The sequence below is a fragment of the Sarcophilus harrisii genome, chromosome 6 (genome assembly GCF_902635505.1).
Source record: "Sarcophilus harrisii chromosome 6, mSarHar1.11, whole genome shotgun sequence".
NCBI classification, from domain to species: Eukaryota; Metazoa; Chordata; class Mammalia; order Dasyuromorphia; family Dasyuridae; genus Sarcophilus; species Sarcophilus harrisii.
In genome coordinates, this window is record NC_045431.1 from 15,188,034 (window position 1) to 15,206,349 (window position 18,316).

The following is an 18,316-nucleotide window of genomic DNA, read 5'->3' on the forward strand; positions in this document are numbered from 1 at the left end:
TGTGCCCTAAGATACTGGGGGACAAAATTAGCTTGGAGATACCGTCTAAAGCAGGGTAGGTAACAGACCCCAACACTGCTGGGAGGAACCTTAACAGTAAACCACTCCGACACCATTGACTGCTGCACGTGAAGCTCATAATAATGAGATAAATTGCCCAAAGTTCTGGAGCTGTGGGGAACCCCCCCCCCTTCACATTCTGAGCTTGGTCCTTCCACTGGGTCCTGCAGATATCCTTGTACCTCTTCTCTTTTGCAGGAAGGGACCTGGCCTAGCCTGGCGTCTTTTTATGCCCAGGGCAGACTTAAATCTTTGTCTTACAACAAAATATCTTTCTGGTTTATTTTGAGTGTGTGTGCGCGCGCGTGTGCACATATGTGCATGTTTGTAAGGAAACAAGGTACAAGGATGAAAGTAAAAATAAATTCAGTGGATCTCCCACTATTTGTTCAGGCCTTCGTTTCTTGGGTTATTTTCATAACCTCCTAGCTGATCTCTTCCCCTTCTAGTCTTTACTGGCTTTGGGAATACAGGATTGGATTACAGGGCTCAATGTGTGCCACCCAGCCCAGAACCTAACATCTCCATCACAGTGCAAGCCACTGACCTTTCCCAGCCTCAGTTTCCTCCTGAGATGGGGGGATTAGACTAACCCCCAAGTCCCTTCTAATTCTAGATAAATGGTCCTGTAATTACTAGGATTGTTGCCGGGGTAATCTTCCTGATGTTGACAGGCGCCAGAACTTCTGCCTGGGTGGACTACTCTTGGTACCTCAAATTTAATATGTGCCAAACTCCACTTTTTTCCTCTCTGATTTTCACCCTGTTTCCCACCCCCACCTGCTCTTCTTCTTGGTATTGTCTTCAGTCTCCTAGATTGAAAACATAGATTGTTTTTGTTTCTTCCCCTTTCAGCCAATCATCCTGCAAAGCCTTATCTGGTCTATCTTAGTGGTAGCTTTTGTGCTGCCTGTACCACACCTCCTCCCCGCCTCCACTCTGCTCAGAGAAGCTAGTGTTTAGGCTATTGTAAAGCTTCTGACTGTCCCTATCTATAGATTGGTTACAACTCTAGGTATAACTGTGGTTTATGAAATGTTCGCATGATTGACAGTAAAGGGTAAAAGATAATTTTGGACTATTTCCAGATTTTTCTTATCACTGCCACAATAATCATTCTAATGTACAAATCAGATCATATCATTTCTTTCTCAAAAAAACCTTCCTTTTTTTTTTTTTTTTTTTTTTTGCCGAATAGAATATAAATTCTTCAGCCTTACTAATTAGGGTCATTTTGAGGCCTGGAATAAAACACCTCTGCCAGTTTAATTCATTCAATTCCTTTAAGACCTAATAGACTTACTCCCTCCTCCATGAAGATTTCCCAGAATCCCAGTTTAATGTGATCCCTTCCTTATCAAATCTCTCATACTATCCATTTGGACCTCTTCTATGATAACCTGTTTATTATTTTTTTTTTCCCACACATGTCTTATTTCCCCTACTTGATTGTAAGCTCTCTGATGCTTTTTTTTTTTTTTTTTTTTATTGAGGAGAAAAATATGGAAGGCATAGTGTCTACCATTTAGCACAGTGAATTGGATCCTAGGCTTTATTATTAGAAATCTGGTCTTCAGAACAAGAGACATCATAGTTCTATTGTACTCTGCCCTGGTCAGAGCATACTTATTTAAAGTATTGTGTTCTATTTGGAGTGTTGCATCTTAAAGAGGAACATTGATTGGCCTGTTTAGGAGAAGTTTCTGTAAAAACTTTTTTTCATAAATGGAATGAACTCCAGCATGCTATAACTATAACTATAACTATAGCTTAGCTATAAATACACCATAATTAAGTGTCCCGACAGGCTGGTAGCAACCTGTCAGGGAGGTTATAGAAGGAATTTCTAAATTTTGTTAGAATAATAACTATTCCCTCTTCCAGAATGAAAGAGCTAGAAGACTTGGAATGAGCCAGTGTAGCCAGTAATAATAATTAATGGCAAAAGTGAGAGCCCCGCTTTGTTTTTGGAGGTAATGCTAGTCTTAGCCAATGGGTAGAAGTCAGTTTGCTAGATCTTGAATAAACACCTCTGGATGCCACACACCGAAGAAGTGGAGACAGAAGTAAAGCCCAGAGCCTGTGCTCGGAGACTTGTGGCCCCGAAAAGGGCAAAGACCTGCCAGAGTCTGGCCACGGCAGCTGGACAAGTCAACGGCCTCTTGGCCCTCTGCAGTCATGGGTTGGTAGTGGACTTGGAGACGGAGCCCAGCTCACCTGGTGCCTCCTTTACCAAAGAGTGTTCAGATAGCTCAGTACCTTCCGGTACTTGTCCCCGTGGCCTGCTGCTCCTGAGACGGCCTCCTTTGGTGCCCGCTCCCAGCAACTCCAGAGAAAGTCCCCCATTAGAACAGTTTCTTCTAAACCCCCTCATGGTGATGGCTCCTGTTCCTCTGCCTTGGGCCACTCCTCTGTTCAAATGTGTCAGTGCCCATGAACTTGGGCCAGTCTCAGTTCAGTTTTTGTATGCTCAGTGACAGCATCGGGGTCAGTGTCAGGCAGGTCCTCGGGAAGAAGGGGAGAAAAGAGGGTATATGGGAGAGCTGGGTTCTCATTGTTGTTATCCCTGAGAACTCTGTCCCTTCAAAAGGGACCTTTGTGCTCATTAACCTCCTGTCCTTGAAACCATGAGATGATTGCATTCTGTTCTTCAGTGAGGTTGATAAGGAGAGAACCTGAAGTAGTAGTGGATGTTTGCCAGAGAAAGTCAAGAAGGTAGGCAGGGCTTTGAGTCGGAAGTGGTAGGAAAACCTCCGAATGTTTCTGGACTGGTTATATTGTATAGTTATATTATAATAACTAACACCACAGTTATATTACTTGACATATACATTAATGAGGCTTTGAAGTTTACAGAATAGTTTCCTTTCAATAACCTTGAAACTTGAATCTTCCATATTGTGTCCAAGCAGATTCTTCTAAAGTGGTTGAAAAGTTTATTTTTTAAAGATTAAATTTGCCCCTAGAATCTTTTAATAGAATTTTCTGAGCACACTTTTTTTTTATAATCAACAAAACAATATGTAGCTTCTTTCACATACTTTAAAGTAGCAGAGTTCAAATAAATCAAATTATTTTATTTTGAATGCTTATAACTCCCACAAGATTGGTATTCAACATGTCGTTCAACAAGAGTTGAAAATAATTTGGGTAATTTATCTCTTTTTTTCTTTTATCCATGTCACAGCATCCTTGCATCATTTTGAGAATTGACTGAAAATGGTAAAGGATTGCTAATAATTAAGAAAAGTTTAATCAGAAAGTAAAGTGCCATGGATCATTAATTTCATTTCTCACTGTATGAACTTTAGAAGTAAATATAGAAAAATTTAAAGATTAAAATAGTCATTCTAATACTAGACATCTGTATTGTTTTAAATAAAGTATTACCATTTTGTTTGAAGTCCGTTGCTATCTTGTCTTCATTTTTTTTTTTTTAATTTAGTAAAATCTCATTGTGTAGTAACATATTTTTAACGCAGTAAATTTTGTAGGTATTTCAGAGATGAACGTCTTCTCGGAGGATCCAGAATTTGCTGATACAATCTTGAGGGCAGAACAAGCGATAGACTGTGGCGTTCTCCCAGAAAGAATCTCTCAGGGTTCAAGTGGGAGTTATTTTGTCAAGGATCCCAAAGGGGTGAGAATCTGATTAAATACATGTATATTTAGCATAGATTGGAAAGGAAATGTTGCATTCTTTTCCTGTAAGAATCTTTTTTTTTTTTTTTTTTTAAGTTATGACCAACACAATTCATACAGATTTAGAACTTTTGACTTTATTCAACTTTTAGCTTTTGTTAAACTTGTATTCTTTCTTTTACTGCCATGTGTTCTTAATAGAGTTGTAATCAAGATGTGCATATTATTATTTTTTTGTTGTTTGTTTAGGTTGTCATGATTTTACTCATAAAAGATTTTTAAAGATGAATCCTTTTGGATATTAAGAACTAGCTCATCTGATTACTAAAACCTATATAAAATAGCTATGAAATTGTCATGATTCTTTTCTATTGAGAAAAGAAAGTGAACCCTCAATAATTGTAACCCTGAATAAAAAATAGAAAGAAATTCTTAATAAAATGTTTTTATTTAGGGATATAGTACTTTAGTTGGACTAACTTTTGTTAAAAGTCATAAATTTAATGTTTATTGCCTAATATGAATTTTAAAATATTTTCTTAAATCCCAATATTGTCTGGTTGCTGTTACCATTTACTCAAACACAGATATTAATTGTCTTCAGTAATTTGAAATACTGATGAAATTAAAAGCTGATAAAAGTTATTTCAAAGAGAAACCATCTCATTTCAGATGTGAGATGCCAGCCATTTCAGTCACAAAATCTAAAAGCTCTAAGGAAATTTCTCTGTTGGAATTCAAAGATTCCTTAAGCTTCTGTTAAGTGCTGTCTATGTGTCAGGTACTAGAGACTCTTAAGACAAAAAAGAAACATTCCCTTGCCCTCAAGAAGTTTTGTTCTGCTGGGAGACAAGGGTGCACAAGTCCATACATAATGCTTTGATCAATTTTTGAGGCTATTAATAATAACTTCAAGCATGCTGATAATGATAATACCAATCTGAAAGTTGTTTCTCTATGTCTTCCACCCATTTGTTCTAGAAATTTTCATGTCTTTTCTTCTTAGTAGTAAACTTTTTTCTTCCTCCAACATGTGGGCATGGTCTCTAGACCCCTAATTGTTCTGTAAACATACTGCAGGTTGTTCTTACTGAGCTGTAGCTCCCAAAAGGGAATGCTATCCTCTAGATGTGGTTTGAGTGGGACTAAGTACTGTAGGATTATCATTTTACTGGCCATGAAAACCATTTTCCTAAGACTGGGCTAGAGTATGGTACAATATCAAAGATACAATATGCTAAAATATTCTGATCTTTTTTTCCAAACCATTGTCTTATTCATATGCCCATTGTCAAGATTTCTTATTTGAAGTTAACAAAGCAAAAATGAATCCAAATACACAGTATTAGATCAAGAAATTAAAAAACTCATCTTTATCCTTGTTTTCCCTTCGTAAGTACATATAACTTTTTCCAAAACTCCTTGATTAACATAGAACCAACACTTATTTTCACAAAGAACTACTATAGTTTTAAACTAACCTAGTTTAAGAAAATTGGGAGCACTAAATCCTTAAAATTTTAAAATATGTATTGTTAACTTTTTTAAAGCTCGAATAATATATGTGGGTAATTTGATTTTCTTGTTCTTTTTTCTTGATTTCTTGTTTTGCTTTGCATCTTTGTGTTAATATTAGCTGTTATACTTCAATGTACTATAATTCTATTACAAAGTTAATATTTCTTGTCTCAAAAGAAAATACAGTCTCCAGGTTTCTGAATATATTATTTGTAAGAAACAATAATGATGATTTATTAAAAGTTTAGAACATTTCAGCACAGGAAATCTTTAAGAATAAGAACAGGCACTGCTTAGCCAGAAGAAAAGTATTTATTTCAAATTGCTTTCTATAACAAGAAAAATCAACGTATAGATTGTAATGTTAAGAAAAATTAATACAATTTTTATATTATAAACTACTTTTTCTCTAGTATATAAACCTGAACTCTGGTATATAAATGGTATATAAATCTGAACTCTTAGTATTATTAAAATAAAAAATAGCTTACTAGAGGAGCAAAAAAGAGCACTAGCCTGGAGAGCTGAAGAACACCGAGTCTATCTTTTTTAGAAGTTTGGCTTTCAGCTAAGATCTGTCATTTTTTTTTTTTTAAAGTGAGACATATTAAAATATAGAACGCAGTTTTACGAATTTTTGACCAATTGGTAAAATAATTAAAACCTAATTTATTACTTTTCTTCTTTAGAAAATTATTGGTGTCTTTAAACCAAAATCTGAAGAGCCTTATGGACATCTAAATCCCAAATGGACCAAATATTTTCACAAGCTCTGCTGTCCTTGCTGCTTTGGCAGAGGCTGCCTAGTGCCCAATCAGGGATACCTTTCTGAGGCTGGCGCCTATCTTGTGGACGAAAAGCTCGCTCTGGGAGTTGTACCTAAAACAAAGGTAACATAATTAGCTTCAAGATAATCCTTTCTGTGCTCTGTGGAGGCCTGCCTATTGGTGACTGCATGGGTGCCTCAAGTTGAGTCACTTACTAAGTCTTAGAGATGTTGTGATACCGAGAAAAAGAGCATTGGCCTTGTGGTGAGAGGGACCAAGACCAGTGGTCTCTCCCATCACTTACGCCTTGCCCGATCTTGGGCCTAAAGTCCTAACCATTTAACCTCTGTAAATCTTAGGGTCCTCATCTATTAAATTTGAGGCGGGGCAATGTGGAGTGAACCAAAAGGTCTCTCTATTCCTGCATTCTGTTGGTTAGAGATGGTTGGAGATTAATTGGCATTAGTATAGATAGAATTTAGGAACTGTTCATAGAAAAGAAAAAGACGGAGAAATAACTGTAGGATGAAAAAGAAGTTAGGAAGTGAGGTCTAAAGATTTCATGAAAACAAGACACCTGATCTTTCTGATAATTGCTTTTTATTGCCTTTTTTTTTTTTAAGCTCTTTTTTATTTTCAGAATTGCATGAAAACAGTGAAACTTCAGTCTATTCTATTTGGGGAGAAGTATTTTATTTTATCTTATTTTCACTTTAAACCCTTCCTTGAATTTGTTTGCATTTGAGGTTTTTTAATTGAAATTCTTCACCCAAACTGACAAAAATCTTCAACGTGTACGTAGTCATATTAAATAAATAGCTTCTGTTAGGTTGTATGGAGGCTCTATTGTTTGGGTGAATTTCTACCCTGATTTTATTGAATGCTAGGCTCAAGAAGAACCTCAGAAATCTTCTTGGTCAGCTCTTATCCAAACTGGACAATTCTTCTACAACATCCTTTATAGATAATTGTTGAACTTCTGCTTAAATACACTTAGTAAAAGTCTGTGTTCTCTATCATGAGTTGGCCCATTTCATTTTTAAACAACTTTATTTCAGGTCTATTATTTCAAACGCAAACCTACCTTTTTCTAACTCCTATTCATTGCTTATAACTCTGACTTCTTGAGCTAATAGATTTAATCTATTTATCCTTGATTTGTCTCGCTCCTGCCCAAAACTTCTCTTTCTCATTTTCTCTCTCAGTTCTATATGTGATACAATTTCAAAACGGTTTCCCTTACATACTACACTTTGTGCTCATAAAATTTGTTGCCCATGTAGACTGGTTCATAAACGTGGAATTAACAAATCATTACTCTTAAAGTGATTTTAAAAAATATTTAATGTAAATGAGATTACCCAGTAAAAGAGATAAGCAAACAAAATAAGGAGATTTTTTAAAATATTTAATGTAAATGAGATTACCCAGTAAAAGAGATAAGCAAACAAAATAAGGAATACAAATATAAACAAAACCATAAACTCCAAGCTTTTCATCATTCTCTAAGAGAAAAAAATATATAATGTACATTTTTCAAGAATTTGTGATTTCATCATTATGGGTTCTTCCTTTAGTAACTCAAATTGGAACTCCCTAAATCTTCATAGAACATTTTCAAGAGGTGGTGTGGCTAAACATTTAATCCTACAGAAAGTATAGTGACAAGTCCCTGCAAATGACAGCCAAATGTCCAACAAGAGACATAAATTTCTATTACTGGACCAATGTACAAAGCCCAGCTGTGTGGTTCTCAGCAGATCTTAATATAAAGTTTAATAAAATAATTAGATTTTCCTTGTTATTGCATCTCCTGACCTTTGTGGTAATCAGATTTTGCTGTTTTGTTATCATCAACAATGACACATGTATCTTCTGAAGTAAAACTGAAAGTGTGTATTTTTAGGTCGTCTGGCTTGTGAGTGAGACTTTTAACTACAGTGCAATAGATCGTGCAAAATCAAGAGGCAAAAAATATGCTCTAGAAAAAGTACCAAAAGTGGGCAAAAAATTCCATCGAATAGGACTACCTCCCAAGGTAAGTGACTCATAAAAATTTTATTTAGGAGAAACCTCAGAACGTCTAGAGCATTTTTTAAGCGGCAAAAAATTACATTTTTAAACTTCTACTTAATTGTTTAGCTTTGACATTTTAAAATGTAGTATTCAGATAGAGGAATTCCACACAAATTCACCTGCAATCATGTTTTCCCTGGGCACTGAACTTGAAACTTTTATGTATTTTTTGTATTCTCTTTATCAGAAAGGGTAAATATTGCTAAATAGAGAGGTTATGTTTTTGTATTTCTGATTCCCATTATTTAATCTGAAAGTTCTTTACAGAGAACTTTGGGAAACCGATATAATTTGAAGTTACCCACAGAAATGTGTTGTCTTAAGATAAAAACAAAGAGGAAATGTCTGCTCTCTTTGAGAACTCTTTAAATCACTTTGTTTTCTTTTTAAAGTGTTTACATAAAGCATTTGTTTAATGTTATTATGGAGAAATTGGTTATACTTGAAAATTTGATCTTTTTATGTTTTATTTACCTCTTCTAACAATAGTCATTAAAATTACAGGTGGGCTCCTTTCAGATGTTTGTTGATGGTTATAAGGAAGCTGATTATTGGCTTAGGAAATTCGAAGCTGATCCTTTACCTGAAAATATTAGAAAACAATTTCAGTCACAGTTTGAGAGATTAGTTGCTTTGGATTACATCACCAGGAATACAGGTATTGCACTTCTGTCCCCCATTAGAGCCAGTTTAAAGTATATGGACCTGGTGTCTTTTAAGCCTTGAACTATAGACTGTGGGCAGCCACAAGCGCTGACTAAGCGGTACAGGGTGTATGGCCCTAGGAAAGTGGACGCAAAAGTGGGGCTCCCAGCAGACTTTCCAGCACCTCAGGCTGTCAGCACAGTTCTGCTGGAGGCAGCGGCACTCGGGCTTCTACCTGTCAGGACTGAGGGATTCCAGGACAGAGAATTCCGGGTCTGGTGTAAAGGGAGCGAAGGGGGCTCATTGCTGGCACATGTGATTTGAGTATATATCACAAAGGGGGGATGCCCAAGGAAGCGTAAGCCGAAGGAAAGTCGGAGGTCGGTGCCTTCTCTGGAGGTTGTCAGGAGCATTTAGAGAAGGCACTAGGCACCTTGACAGGTCCTGGGGCTCCTCTAAAAAGAGGGAGTGGGGGACAGCATGGTGCTATCCTGCATCTGAGGGGCAAATGACTAAGGAGATGTGAGCTGTAGACTTGGGGTCATCCTGCAGAACAATGAGGTTGTGAAGATCAAGAAATCCAGGGTAGCTGGTGGGAAACAACAGTGCCATTGGGGGCTCTGAAAAGCAGAAGCCCCGGCCTGAGCCAGGAGGCCGGGAAGGCTGTGTTTTTAGGGATAATCTTGAGCACCTTTGTGTAAATTGTAATTCTATTACCTATTCCCAGTTTCTTAGGCTATGTTCATATTTAGAATGTCCTCTGAGAAACATGGATAATTGAGGGTGGGTGGTAAGACATATAATATCTCATTTAAGTGCCTATTAATGCAGCACATGACTATCCATAGAAAGAGACTAGCATAATCTATCAACACATTCACCTATTCATTTAATAAGTTAATGAAAGGAAATTGTGCCTTGGATTTGCACGATGTCGTGATGTCATTTTCTTTTCAGTTTGGCTTAGTCTGAGATGACACTTCCACACCCATTGAGACTGAGAACAGAGGAGGCCGCTCCTTAGAGCGATGCTAAGTGGGGCAAAGCCAGGGTCAGAACTGAAATGTGTCCCAAGACTCAGTGAAGTTGGAATGCCACAGGCGGGTAGTTGAGAGCTGACTTGAGAGTTTTCTAAAATAAGTTACAGTTTACACAGAAATGAAATAAAGTAACATTTCTGTTTCTAAAGACAGGGGAAACGATAATTGGTTAATACGATATGAAAAGCAGAGTGATGGGATTGAAAGTTCCAGCGAGGTAAGAGATTAAAAGTGTGTCTGGTATTGGTCACTGCACTTTCCCTGGTCTTGTGACTCTTCGTTTTCCTTTTCTTCCTCTTTCCAGTTAATGCGTTTCTTCTTTAATTTTCCCTTCTTTTCCCTTTGTCTTTCATCATCTTGGTTTTCTGTCCTTTATTCTTTTCCTTACCTTTTTGCTGATTTTTCTTTCCTTTTTGTTGTTTATGATAGGCTAAAATGATGAAACCAGCTCAATTTAATTTGGGGAGTTTTGGAAATTGGTTTCTACTGATCTTAAGGATAGAAAAGGGTCCAATGGTTTTGTTGCCACGTCTGTTATTTGCTATTTCCTTTCTTACTCTTGTTTTTTCTCTCATTTCCATAGATTAGTGAACAGCATTATGCAAATATTAGCATTCACTGCATGGAACTGAATATTTCTTAGAACATGATACAGTATCATTTAATCTTATTAATGATAATGCTAGTTCCTTTTTTTACTTAAAGGAGGTGTTTTTTATTTATTATAATAGATTGCACAGAAATTTAATGATAATTATATGTGTATGTTTGTATGGTATATGTGCCATTTTTTAAGCACCTACCTTATGCTAGGTACAAAGGAAAGCCCCCCAAAAAAGTAGTCTCTGCTTTCAAGGAACTCGGCTAATGATAGAGACAAAATGTAAACAATGATGGACAAACGTGACATATACGGGATACCTCAGAGGGAAGGTAATATTCAAATTAAGGACTGGGAAAGGTTTCTTGCCAAAGAGGAGAGGACTTTAGCTAAGACTTGAAGGAAGCCAGGAGGCAGAGATGAGGAAGAGAGGACTTTGCAGGCATGGGGGAGAGCCAGGGAAAATTCTTAAGACTCGGGAATGGATCAGCAAGGAAGCCAGTGTCAAAAGAGTAACTAACAAGTATATGGCAAAAATATGTTGAATTTCAGTTATATAGATAAGCTCTCAAGGTGGTTTGTTTTGTTTTGGTTTTGAGGGAGAAACACTTGAATAATAATTTTTTTAAAAAGTTAAATGAAGCATCTTTAAAACTTTTTCTAATCTTTATATATTTGTAATTTTGCAGATTCAGACTTTACTTGATCAAAGGATTTTAAGTAGCCACATTCCAAATCATTTTATTGCTCTGTTCCAGATGACTGAGTTTTTAGTGATAATTTGGTTTTTGCATTTTTATTCTTGCATTTTAATTGACTTTTATAAAAGTGAGCACTTCATAAAATAAAGAAGGAACATTACATTTATCATATTGGCTTTCAATGAGAAAACTATTTTTAAAAAATTACTGCAAAAACTACCTTTTTTTTAACCTTTATGTTCCATTTTTATTTTATCTCTCCCGGGACATACTTCATTACCTTACCATATTTCATTTGGGTTTTACTTAGTATTCTGCCAGTCTATTATGATAAGCATATAGGAAATGCTCATATATTTAAATACACTGGATCCAGGGGCCCTATTAAACTATGACCTGGATTTATATAATTAATTAGTTTCAAGAGTGTATCCTGCAGTCTAAAGGACTCATGATAAAAAATGCTGTCCACCTCCAGAGAGAGTTCTAATGAATACTGGGTACAGAAGATTGAAGCTTATATTTTTTCCACTTTATTTTTTTAGGGTTTTTTTGCATGTTTTCTTTTGTAATATGGCAATGTTTTACATTGTTTAACATGTATAATGAATATCATATTTCTTGCCTTCTCAAGAAATGGTAAAGGGATGGGAAGGAGGAAGAAAATTTGGAAATCAAATTCTTTTTTAAATGAATGTTAATTTTTAAAAATATAATTGGTTAACTTAATGAAATAAAAAATATATATTTTTAAATAAAATATATTCTGGCACTCAATAATAGTGTTTTACTATATTTGGTAACTGCCATTCAAAATTCTATATGGGAATAATAAGAGAGGTTTTCTTACTGATGAATTTGTGTAGTGCTTTAGGGAGGTTACAGATTTTTAAAATATGATTTAAAAAAATTTTGCTTCCTAAGTTAAAGATATGGTAACCTTAAATTTTTTTCCTACTGTATATGTTTTAAATACATACCCTTTAAAATGTAATGATGTTTTGACAATACTATAAATGTGAAAGATATCTCTAACTATAAGCTAATCTTGTAAAATTCACTTCTAATTTAATCCATCTGATGGTTTTGGTAGTGTTTAAAAACCTTACTAGAAGTAGAAAAAACTCCTGTTATGTTTCTATCTTTATATTAGCTGAAGATACATTTTCTAAGCTCCTTTTCCCATATATACTCAATAAAGATGCCAGATGTAAAGTAAAAAATCTAATGGTTCTCAGATTCTTTTGATTTCTTACTGGATTTTTCCCTTTTAGTATGAAGTTGTTAAAATTCACCATATTGTTAAAACATTGTCTGACGAGTTTATGATAGAATCTTTAGAGTATGTATTCCTCCCAATTTGCTAGTTATTTTATATGTATTTTTATATATAAAGTTGCTTACCAATAAAACATTTTTCCCCCTTAGGAAAAAGAGTGGACTACTAATAAAGAATCGCTTATTAAAATTGCTGCAATTGATAATGGTCTAGCATTTCCTTTTAAACATCCTGATGAGTGGAGAGCATGTGAGTATTTAATCCATATGGCTATCCATATTTATATTACTCCTTTTCTTTAAAAAAAAAAAAAAAAAAAAGTAAGGGAACAAAGTTTGCCCACATGGCAATGGAAGAAAGAGACTATGCATAGAATATGGTCCTGTCTAATCTTTCTAGCATATGCAGAGAAAGGTTTATGAAAGAAAAGTGAGAAAGACAGAGCCCATACCAAGTTTTCATCATATCATAGTACTTCCCAGATGAAAAATATCCCTGAAGTTTGGCAGCCAGTCTGGAACCCTTCACTGTGGCCTTGGCATTCTGCCGCTGCTCCTCCTGTATGGCGTTGTCTCCGATTCCCTGCTCCCATTCTCCATGTCCCCAAGGCTAGTACCACAGTTTAAATAGCAAACTAAGTAGCAAACTGAGTTAAGTTCACCTCGAGTCAGAGAATTTATCACTTGTTACCCTTTTGTCCAAGTAATACCTTTAAATCTTGGGTCATTAGCTACATAACAATATTAACTTCTGATGACTTGAATTCTTGTTACTGTATTTGATTTGTAGTGATAGAAGCAAGAGGCCCTTTATAGGAAAGAATCCTTCCTTTAAACATTGCTTCCATTGGCACAACTGTGGCCAAACTACTTCATAATTTCTTTTTCCTCACCATTTTCCTGTTTTATTTTGTAGATGTTGGCGTTAGATAGCAGATCTGGGAGAGCAAACAAAATAGAACAGAAATTTTGATATTTCACAGTGAGGAGCTGAACTAAGCCATGTCTGTCTGGGGATTGAGGTGTAGTGGATGTTGTGGATGACAAACCTTTCTGTGGTTCTCCCTACACTTAGTAGTGCTACCCCCTCTCCGCCAACCTGATTCTGTTTCTCAAAGACAATAGTGTGCCTTCCTATAACTCAGAGTCAGCTCTGATATCCCAGGGGAAATTAGCCTAAATGGCTATTTTATGGAGAACTTACCACAGCAAACACTCACATGAAGGTCAGAAGTGATCCAAGGACACTGTCGAGGTTTCTCTGAAGACCCATAAAATCAATTCTGAGATGTTGCATGGTGCCTTCAGGCTTAGTATGCTCACATCAAAAAAGGGGCTGTTTGAACAAAGCAGAATTGGGGTAACCCAGAAATAAACGGGGTGTGCAGATTTAGACATTTCCACTCCAGATGTTCATCAAGGCTACATATGCCTGACCTGTGAGAGAACCTTCCAAACTCCTATTGGTCTGATCAGCCACAGTCAGTCACACTGCCCCTCAGCCTCAACAGAGTGAGGTGATTTTACTGCTCTTCAAGAATGAAAGACAATGACCAACTGGTCAGAATTTAATTCTCAATATACTATTGTTTAAAGCGGTTGTTTTAGGTAGTAGGTGCTAAGTTGGGTTGACATTGAGATATAAATTGCATAAAGAGTCATAGCTGAGGCTGAAGAACATGTGAATCTTGAAGTTAACAAACCCTTGATCTTTAAAAAATATTTCTAGTAGGGTATTTAACTTTCCTGCCTAATTTTAATCCAGGATCTCTGGAGCCTTGTGTTGGATAGTTTCATTTTGAAATACTTCTGTTGAGCTGACATTAAGCACCTTCTGTGTGTCCGGTATTGCCCTCAGCCCTTAGAAATATACAATAAATGTGTGATGGGTTTCCTATCCATGTGTTCAAGCTTATCATCTAGGCATTTTGTGAAATGAAAGTTTTCTAAAACTTCTTTCATTGATTGAAAATACTTTTACTCCCCGTTAGATCCTTTTCATTGGGCTTGGCTTCCTCAAGCAAAAGTTTCTTTTTCTGAAGAAACTAGAGAATTAATTCTCCCACGTATCTCTGATATGAACTTTGTCCAAGATTTATGTGAAGATCTCTATGAACTTTTTAAGGTAATTAAAATCTTATTTGAATATTTTCAAGTGTGATTTAATGGAAAGAGCATTGGACTAGCAGTCAAAAGATATGCTTTGATTTCTCATTACTCCATTCTGCTGGCTGGCTGATCCTGGATAAATTGCTTAACTTCTTTAATCCTCAGTTTTCTCATCTGTATAGTGGTAATAATAACATTTGTGCTACTTGCCTCGCAAGGTTGTTCATGATCAAATGAAGCGTTTCTGTTTAGTAATAATCCCATTAGAGAAATAACCTCCAAATTATTTATATAAAATTTTGGATTTTACCTACCAAGATACACATAGGTACTATATTAATACTATTAGAACACTGTTTATGGAAGGTAGAGGCCTACATGTTGGCAAAATGTTAATTGCTCATGGGTAGGCCAAGCTAATGTAATATAAATAATTATATCTAAATTAGTATGATATAATTTAATACAAATCAAATTACCAAAGGATTACTTTATTAAATAAGAAAAGATGACAGAATTGATCTGGAAGGACAAAAAATCAAAAACCTCAAGTAAAATGGGGGAAAAAGTGAAAAAGAAGTAGGCATAACATTCCAGATCTCAAAATTATATTACAAAACCATTTTGTTTTGGTTTAAAAATAAAGTGGTTGGTTTTTTGAACAAATTAAGCATTAGACATACAGAAATAAAAAAAATCTAGTAGCCAAAGATGCTAGTTACTAAAGTAGAATTCATTCTTTTACAAATTTCTGGAAAAATTAAACAGCAGTCTGTCAGAAATTAGGTTTAGATCAGTGCCCCACACTATATATTAAGATAAGCTACAAATGGATGTATGATCTAGATATAAAAAAGCCATGTCATAAACAAATTAGAAGAACAAAGAAGAAACAGGTCTTTCAGAGCTATGGATTTAAAAAAAGAAAAAGCTCATGACCAATAAGGAATAGATCTCATAAAAGATAAAATGGATAACATTTATTACATAAAATTAAAGTTTTTGTGTGTATGAATTCAGGACATATAAACTAAAAAGGTAAACTCTTAATTAGAAAAAAGTTTTTCTGAATATCATTTCCAAGATATTTAAGGTACTGATTTCAAATTTATAAAAATCAGAGACTTTCCTCAATTGATAAGTAGTCAAAAAATGTTAACAAGAAATTCTCAAGGATTGAATTCCAAACTACTTATCACTAAAATACCTCACCCTCATCAGATTGACGAAATTGACCCCAAAAAAGAGTATGACAAATATTAGAAAAGCATTGATTAAACTTATTGTTTAATTCACATATTGACGTATTTGGTCCAGCCATGAATAAATAGCTGTTAAAAAGAAATGAAACTACCCCACTCCTATAAATAAACTGTTCTCTTTTAAAATTAAATTTCAGCAAAGTTAACTTTTGCATATATATAAATATTTATCAGTGAATTTCTGTTAGAATTAAACTCATGCTATTTTTTTGTGTTGAATTATCAGATCTGATCATTTAAATTTATGAACTTGAATTAAATTGTAGAATTCATTATTACTAATCTAAAGCAAATAAAGATCTCGCTGTTAAGAAACTTTTACTGTTTTTTTTTCCTCCCTTCTATCATAAAGACTGATAAAGGATTTGACAAGGCCACTTTTGAAAATCAGATGTCTGTAATGAGAGGCCAGGTATGTCACCCTTTTTGTAATATTTAAATTATCATATGGAAAAGAGACTATGACAGATTAATTTTATGCAGTTTTATTGAGCCTTCACTATTGCATACCAGTTCTTTTACTATTCCCTGACTGGAAGTAAGGAAAGGAGGGTGAGGCTTCATTTATTTGCTTTTTTATGGCTATCTTTTTTATTTTATTTTATGCAAATTTCCCTGTTTCCTTCTCCCTCTCCTCTTTTAGAGAGCCATCACTTAAAATAAGATATTTTTTAAAAAAAAAAGAGGGAGAAGAGAGGAAATCAGTAAAATAAATAAATTGAAAACTGACAAAATATACTCATCTATTTGTTCCTTACCTACTGCCTTTGAATATTATATCCATATTTCCCCCCAAAAAAAGCTTTACTTGACCTTATCCTTTCAACCTCTCATCAAGCTCCTTTCACATTCAAAGTCCTAGGAAACAGTTTTCTATATGGGCTGCCTCCACTTTCTCACTTCCTATTTAACCTCTTGCAGTCTAGCTTCTTCTCGAGGTCCAGAATATCTTTTTCTTAATAGGGCCAGTGTTAAGTAGATGTCTATTCTCCAGGACAAGAATTGCATTTCCACATAGTTACCGTGTTGGTAAAGGGTGATAGTGCTCCCTTCTCTCTCTCTGCACACATTCACGTATTCAGATTGCCTGGAATCCATAGAAGCTCAGCTGTGATCTCCAGACTGCCCATGCCCCCAGCTACGGCCATGAGTCCAGCTCCTTCCATTTTTGAAAAGCTGTGCAGACTGGAGGGCATCTGTCCTTCCCTTAAGAAGTCCCTTCTATGATTAATACAGCCCCTGTTGATTCATATGTTTGTGCTCAAGGACTTTGGCCGTGCTTTTTTCTCCTAAGATTTTTGGTAAATTTAGTCATTTTTCCTTCTTTGCCCTCCTTCTTTTCTACATCCTTCCCCTTCCTCTTTGAATATATGAGCCCCTTACCTCAGGGCTGTTCAGTCTCCTGTTTACTTTTCAATGGTTTTAGTCTCTTTTCAGGGACTTTGGGGCAGGGAAAGGGGAACAGAGCTGGCCTTCACTGGATGTTGGACCTGGGGAAAGCTCCAAACCCATCCTGGCCGAGCTCCCTCCGAACTGAGCATAGCACTATCGTGTCGTGCTTCAGGCAAAGCAGGATTCCCATTTTCCAGGGCACAAGGGGAGGGAAACGGAGAGAGGGGACGTCTGTCCTGAATTGGTTGGCTGACCCAGTCTTGCCAGACCATGGCAGCCAGAGGAGAAGGAGGCTGCGGCGGTGCTCAGCTAACAGAAGTTAGCCTTCTTTCAGAGTTTTTGGGCAGCTGCCTCCTTAGTGTTCTTGGCTCCTTTGACTTTGGAGAACGCCTCTTGCACGTAACTCCTGGTTGGGATCATTGCCCTTGAGGTTTGCCTGGCAGGACAGTAAACCCTGCAGGAGGACCGAGCCCCAGGGTGACTCCCCAGTGCCTACCCCCTCAGAGCACACCTTCCCATTGGACATGGCAGCATTCACGGGTTTCGGGGCAGAGAAGGTGAATCCTCCTGAGGAGGAGACAGATGAGCCTGCAGGCCTGGAGGAGACAGATGAGCCTGCAGGCCTGGAGATTGAGCTCCGACTGAGCCTCGGCCACTTTTCTTGCTCACTGTATTTATTTACCTGCCTTAGGTCTCTCTCATTTGATGAATCTGTAGGAATCTTCTCGACTGGTTTCTTCAGAGTGCTTCAGATACCTTCTTTTATCTAAAGTCTATCTCTTTGTGGTGATTCAACTCAACTTTGCAAAATACATTCATTTGTGTATATAAGCCCTTCACTTTGTAGAGTGTTATTCCATTTTTTTCCATTTCTCATAATCTTAGAGTAGACGTGGGTGTTTCAAATGGTATTTTCTTGTTAACTATGCAATATTTGTTAATTAATAACTTAATTTGTTAAAGTTATTAATTTAACTTGTAGAAGTTCCAAGATTCTTGATATGTTAATATGACCTGACCATAACATTTTAATTTCTTTATTGTTCCTCTGAAATATTTGGGAAGGTTTGTTTTTTTTTTTTTTATAGATTTTTTTTTAACATATTTGTTTGAATTTGAGTTCCAAATTTTCTTTCTTTCTCTGACTCCTCCCCCACTCATTGAGAAGGCAAGCAATATGATATGCATTATATAAGTATAAAGTTTTGCAAGCTTTCCTTTGTGT

The 18,316-nt window shown here is 36.0% G+C and overlaps 1 protein-coding gene across 3 annotated transcripts in view; it reads left to right on the forward strand.

Annotated features, from left to right (window-relative positions):
• The window catches only part of PI4K2B (phosphatidylinositol 4-kinase type 2 beta), a 100,936-nt gene that overhangs the window by 58,211 nt on the left and 24,409 nt on the right, over positions 1–18,316 (forward strand). For all 3 annotated transcript variants that reach the window (XM_031943058.1, XM_031943059.1, XM_031943057.1), the window contains 8 exons: positions 3,555–3,700; positions 5,910–6,110; positions 7,894–8,025; positions 8,568–8,721; positions 9,898–9,965; positions 12,479–12,578; positions 14,320–14,453; positions 16,052–16,111. In XM_031943058.1, coding sequence (XP_031798918.1) covers positions 3,555–3,700; positions 5,910–6,110; positions 7,894–8,025; positions 8,568–8,721; positions 9,898–9,965; positions 12,479–12,578; positions 14,320–14,453; positions 16,052–16,111 — 995 coding nt within the window. The remainder of the gene's footprint in view (positions 1–3,554; positions 3,701–5,909; positions 6,111–7,893; positions 8,026–8,567; positions 8,722–9,897; positions 9,966–12,478; positions 12,579–14,319; positions 14,454–16,051; positions 16,112–18,316) is intronic.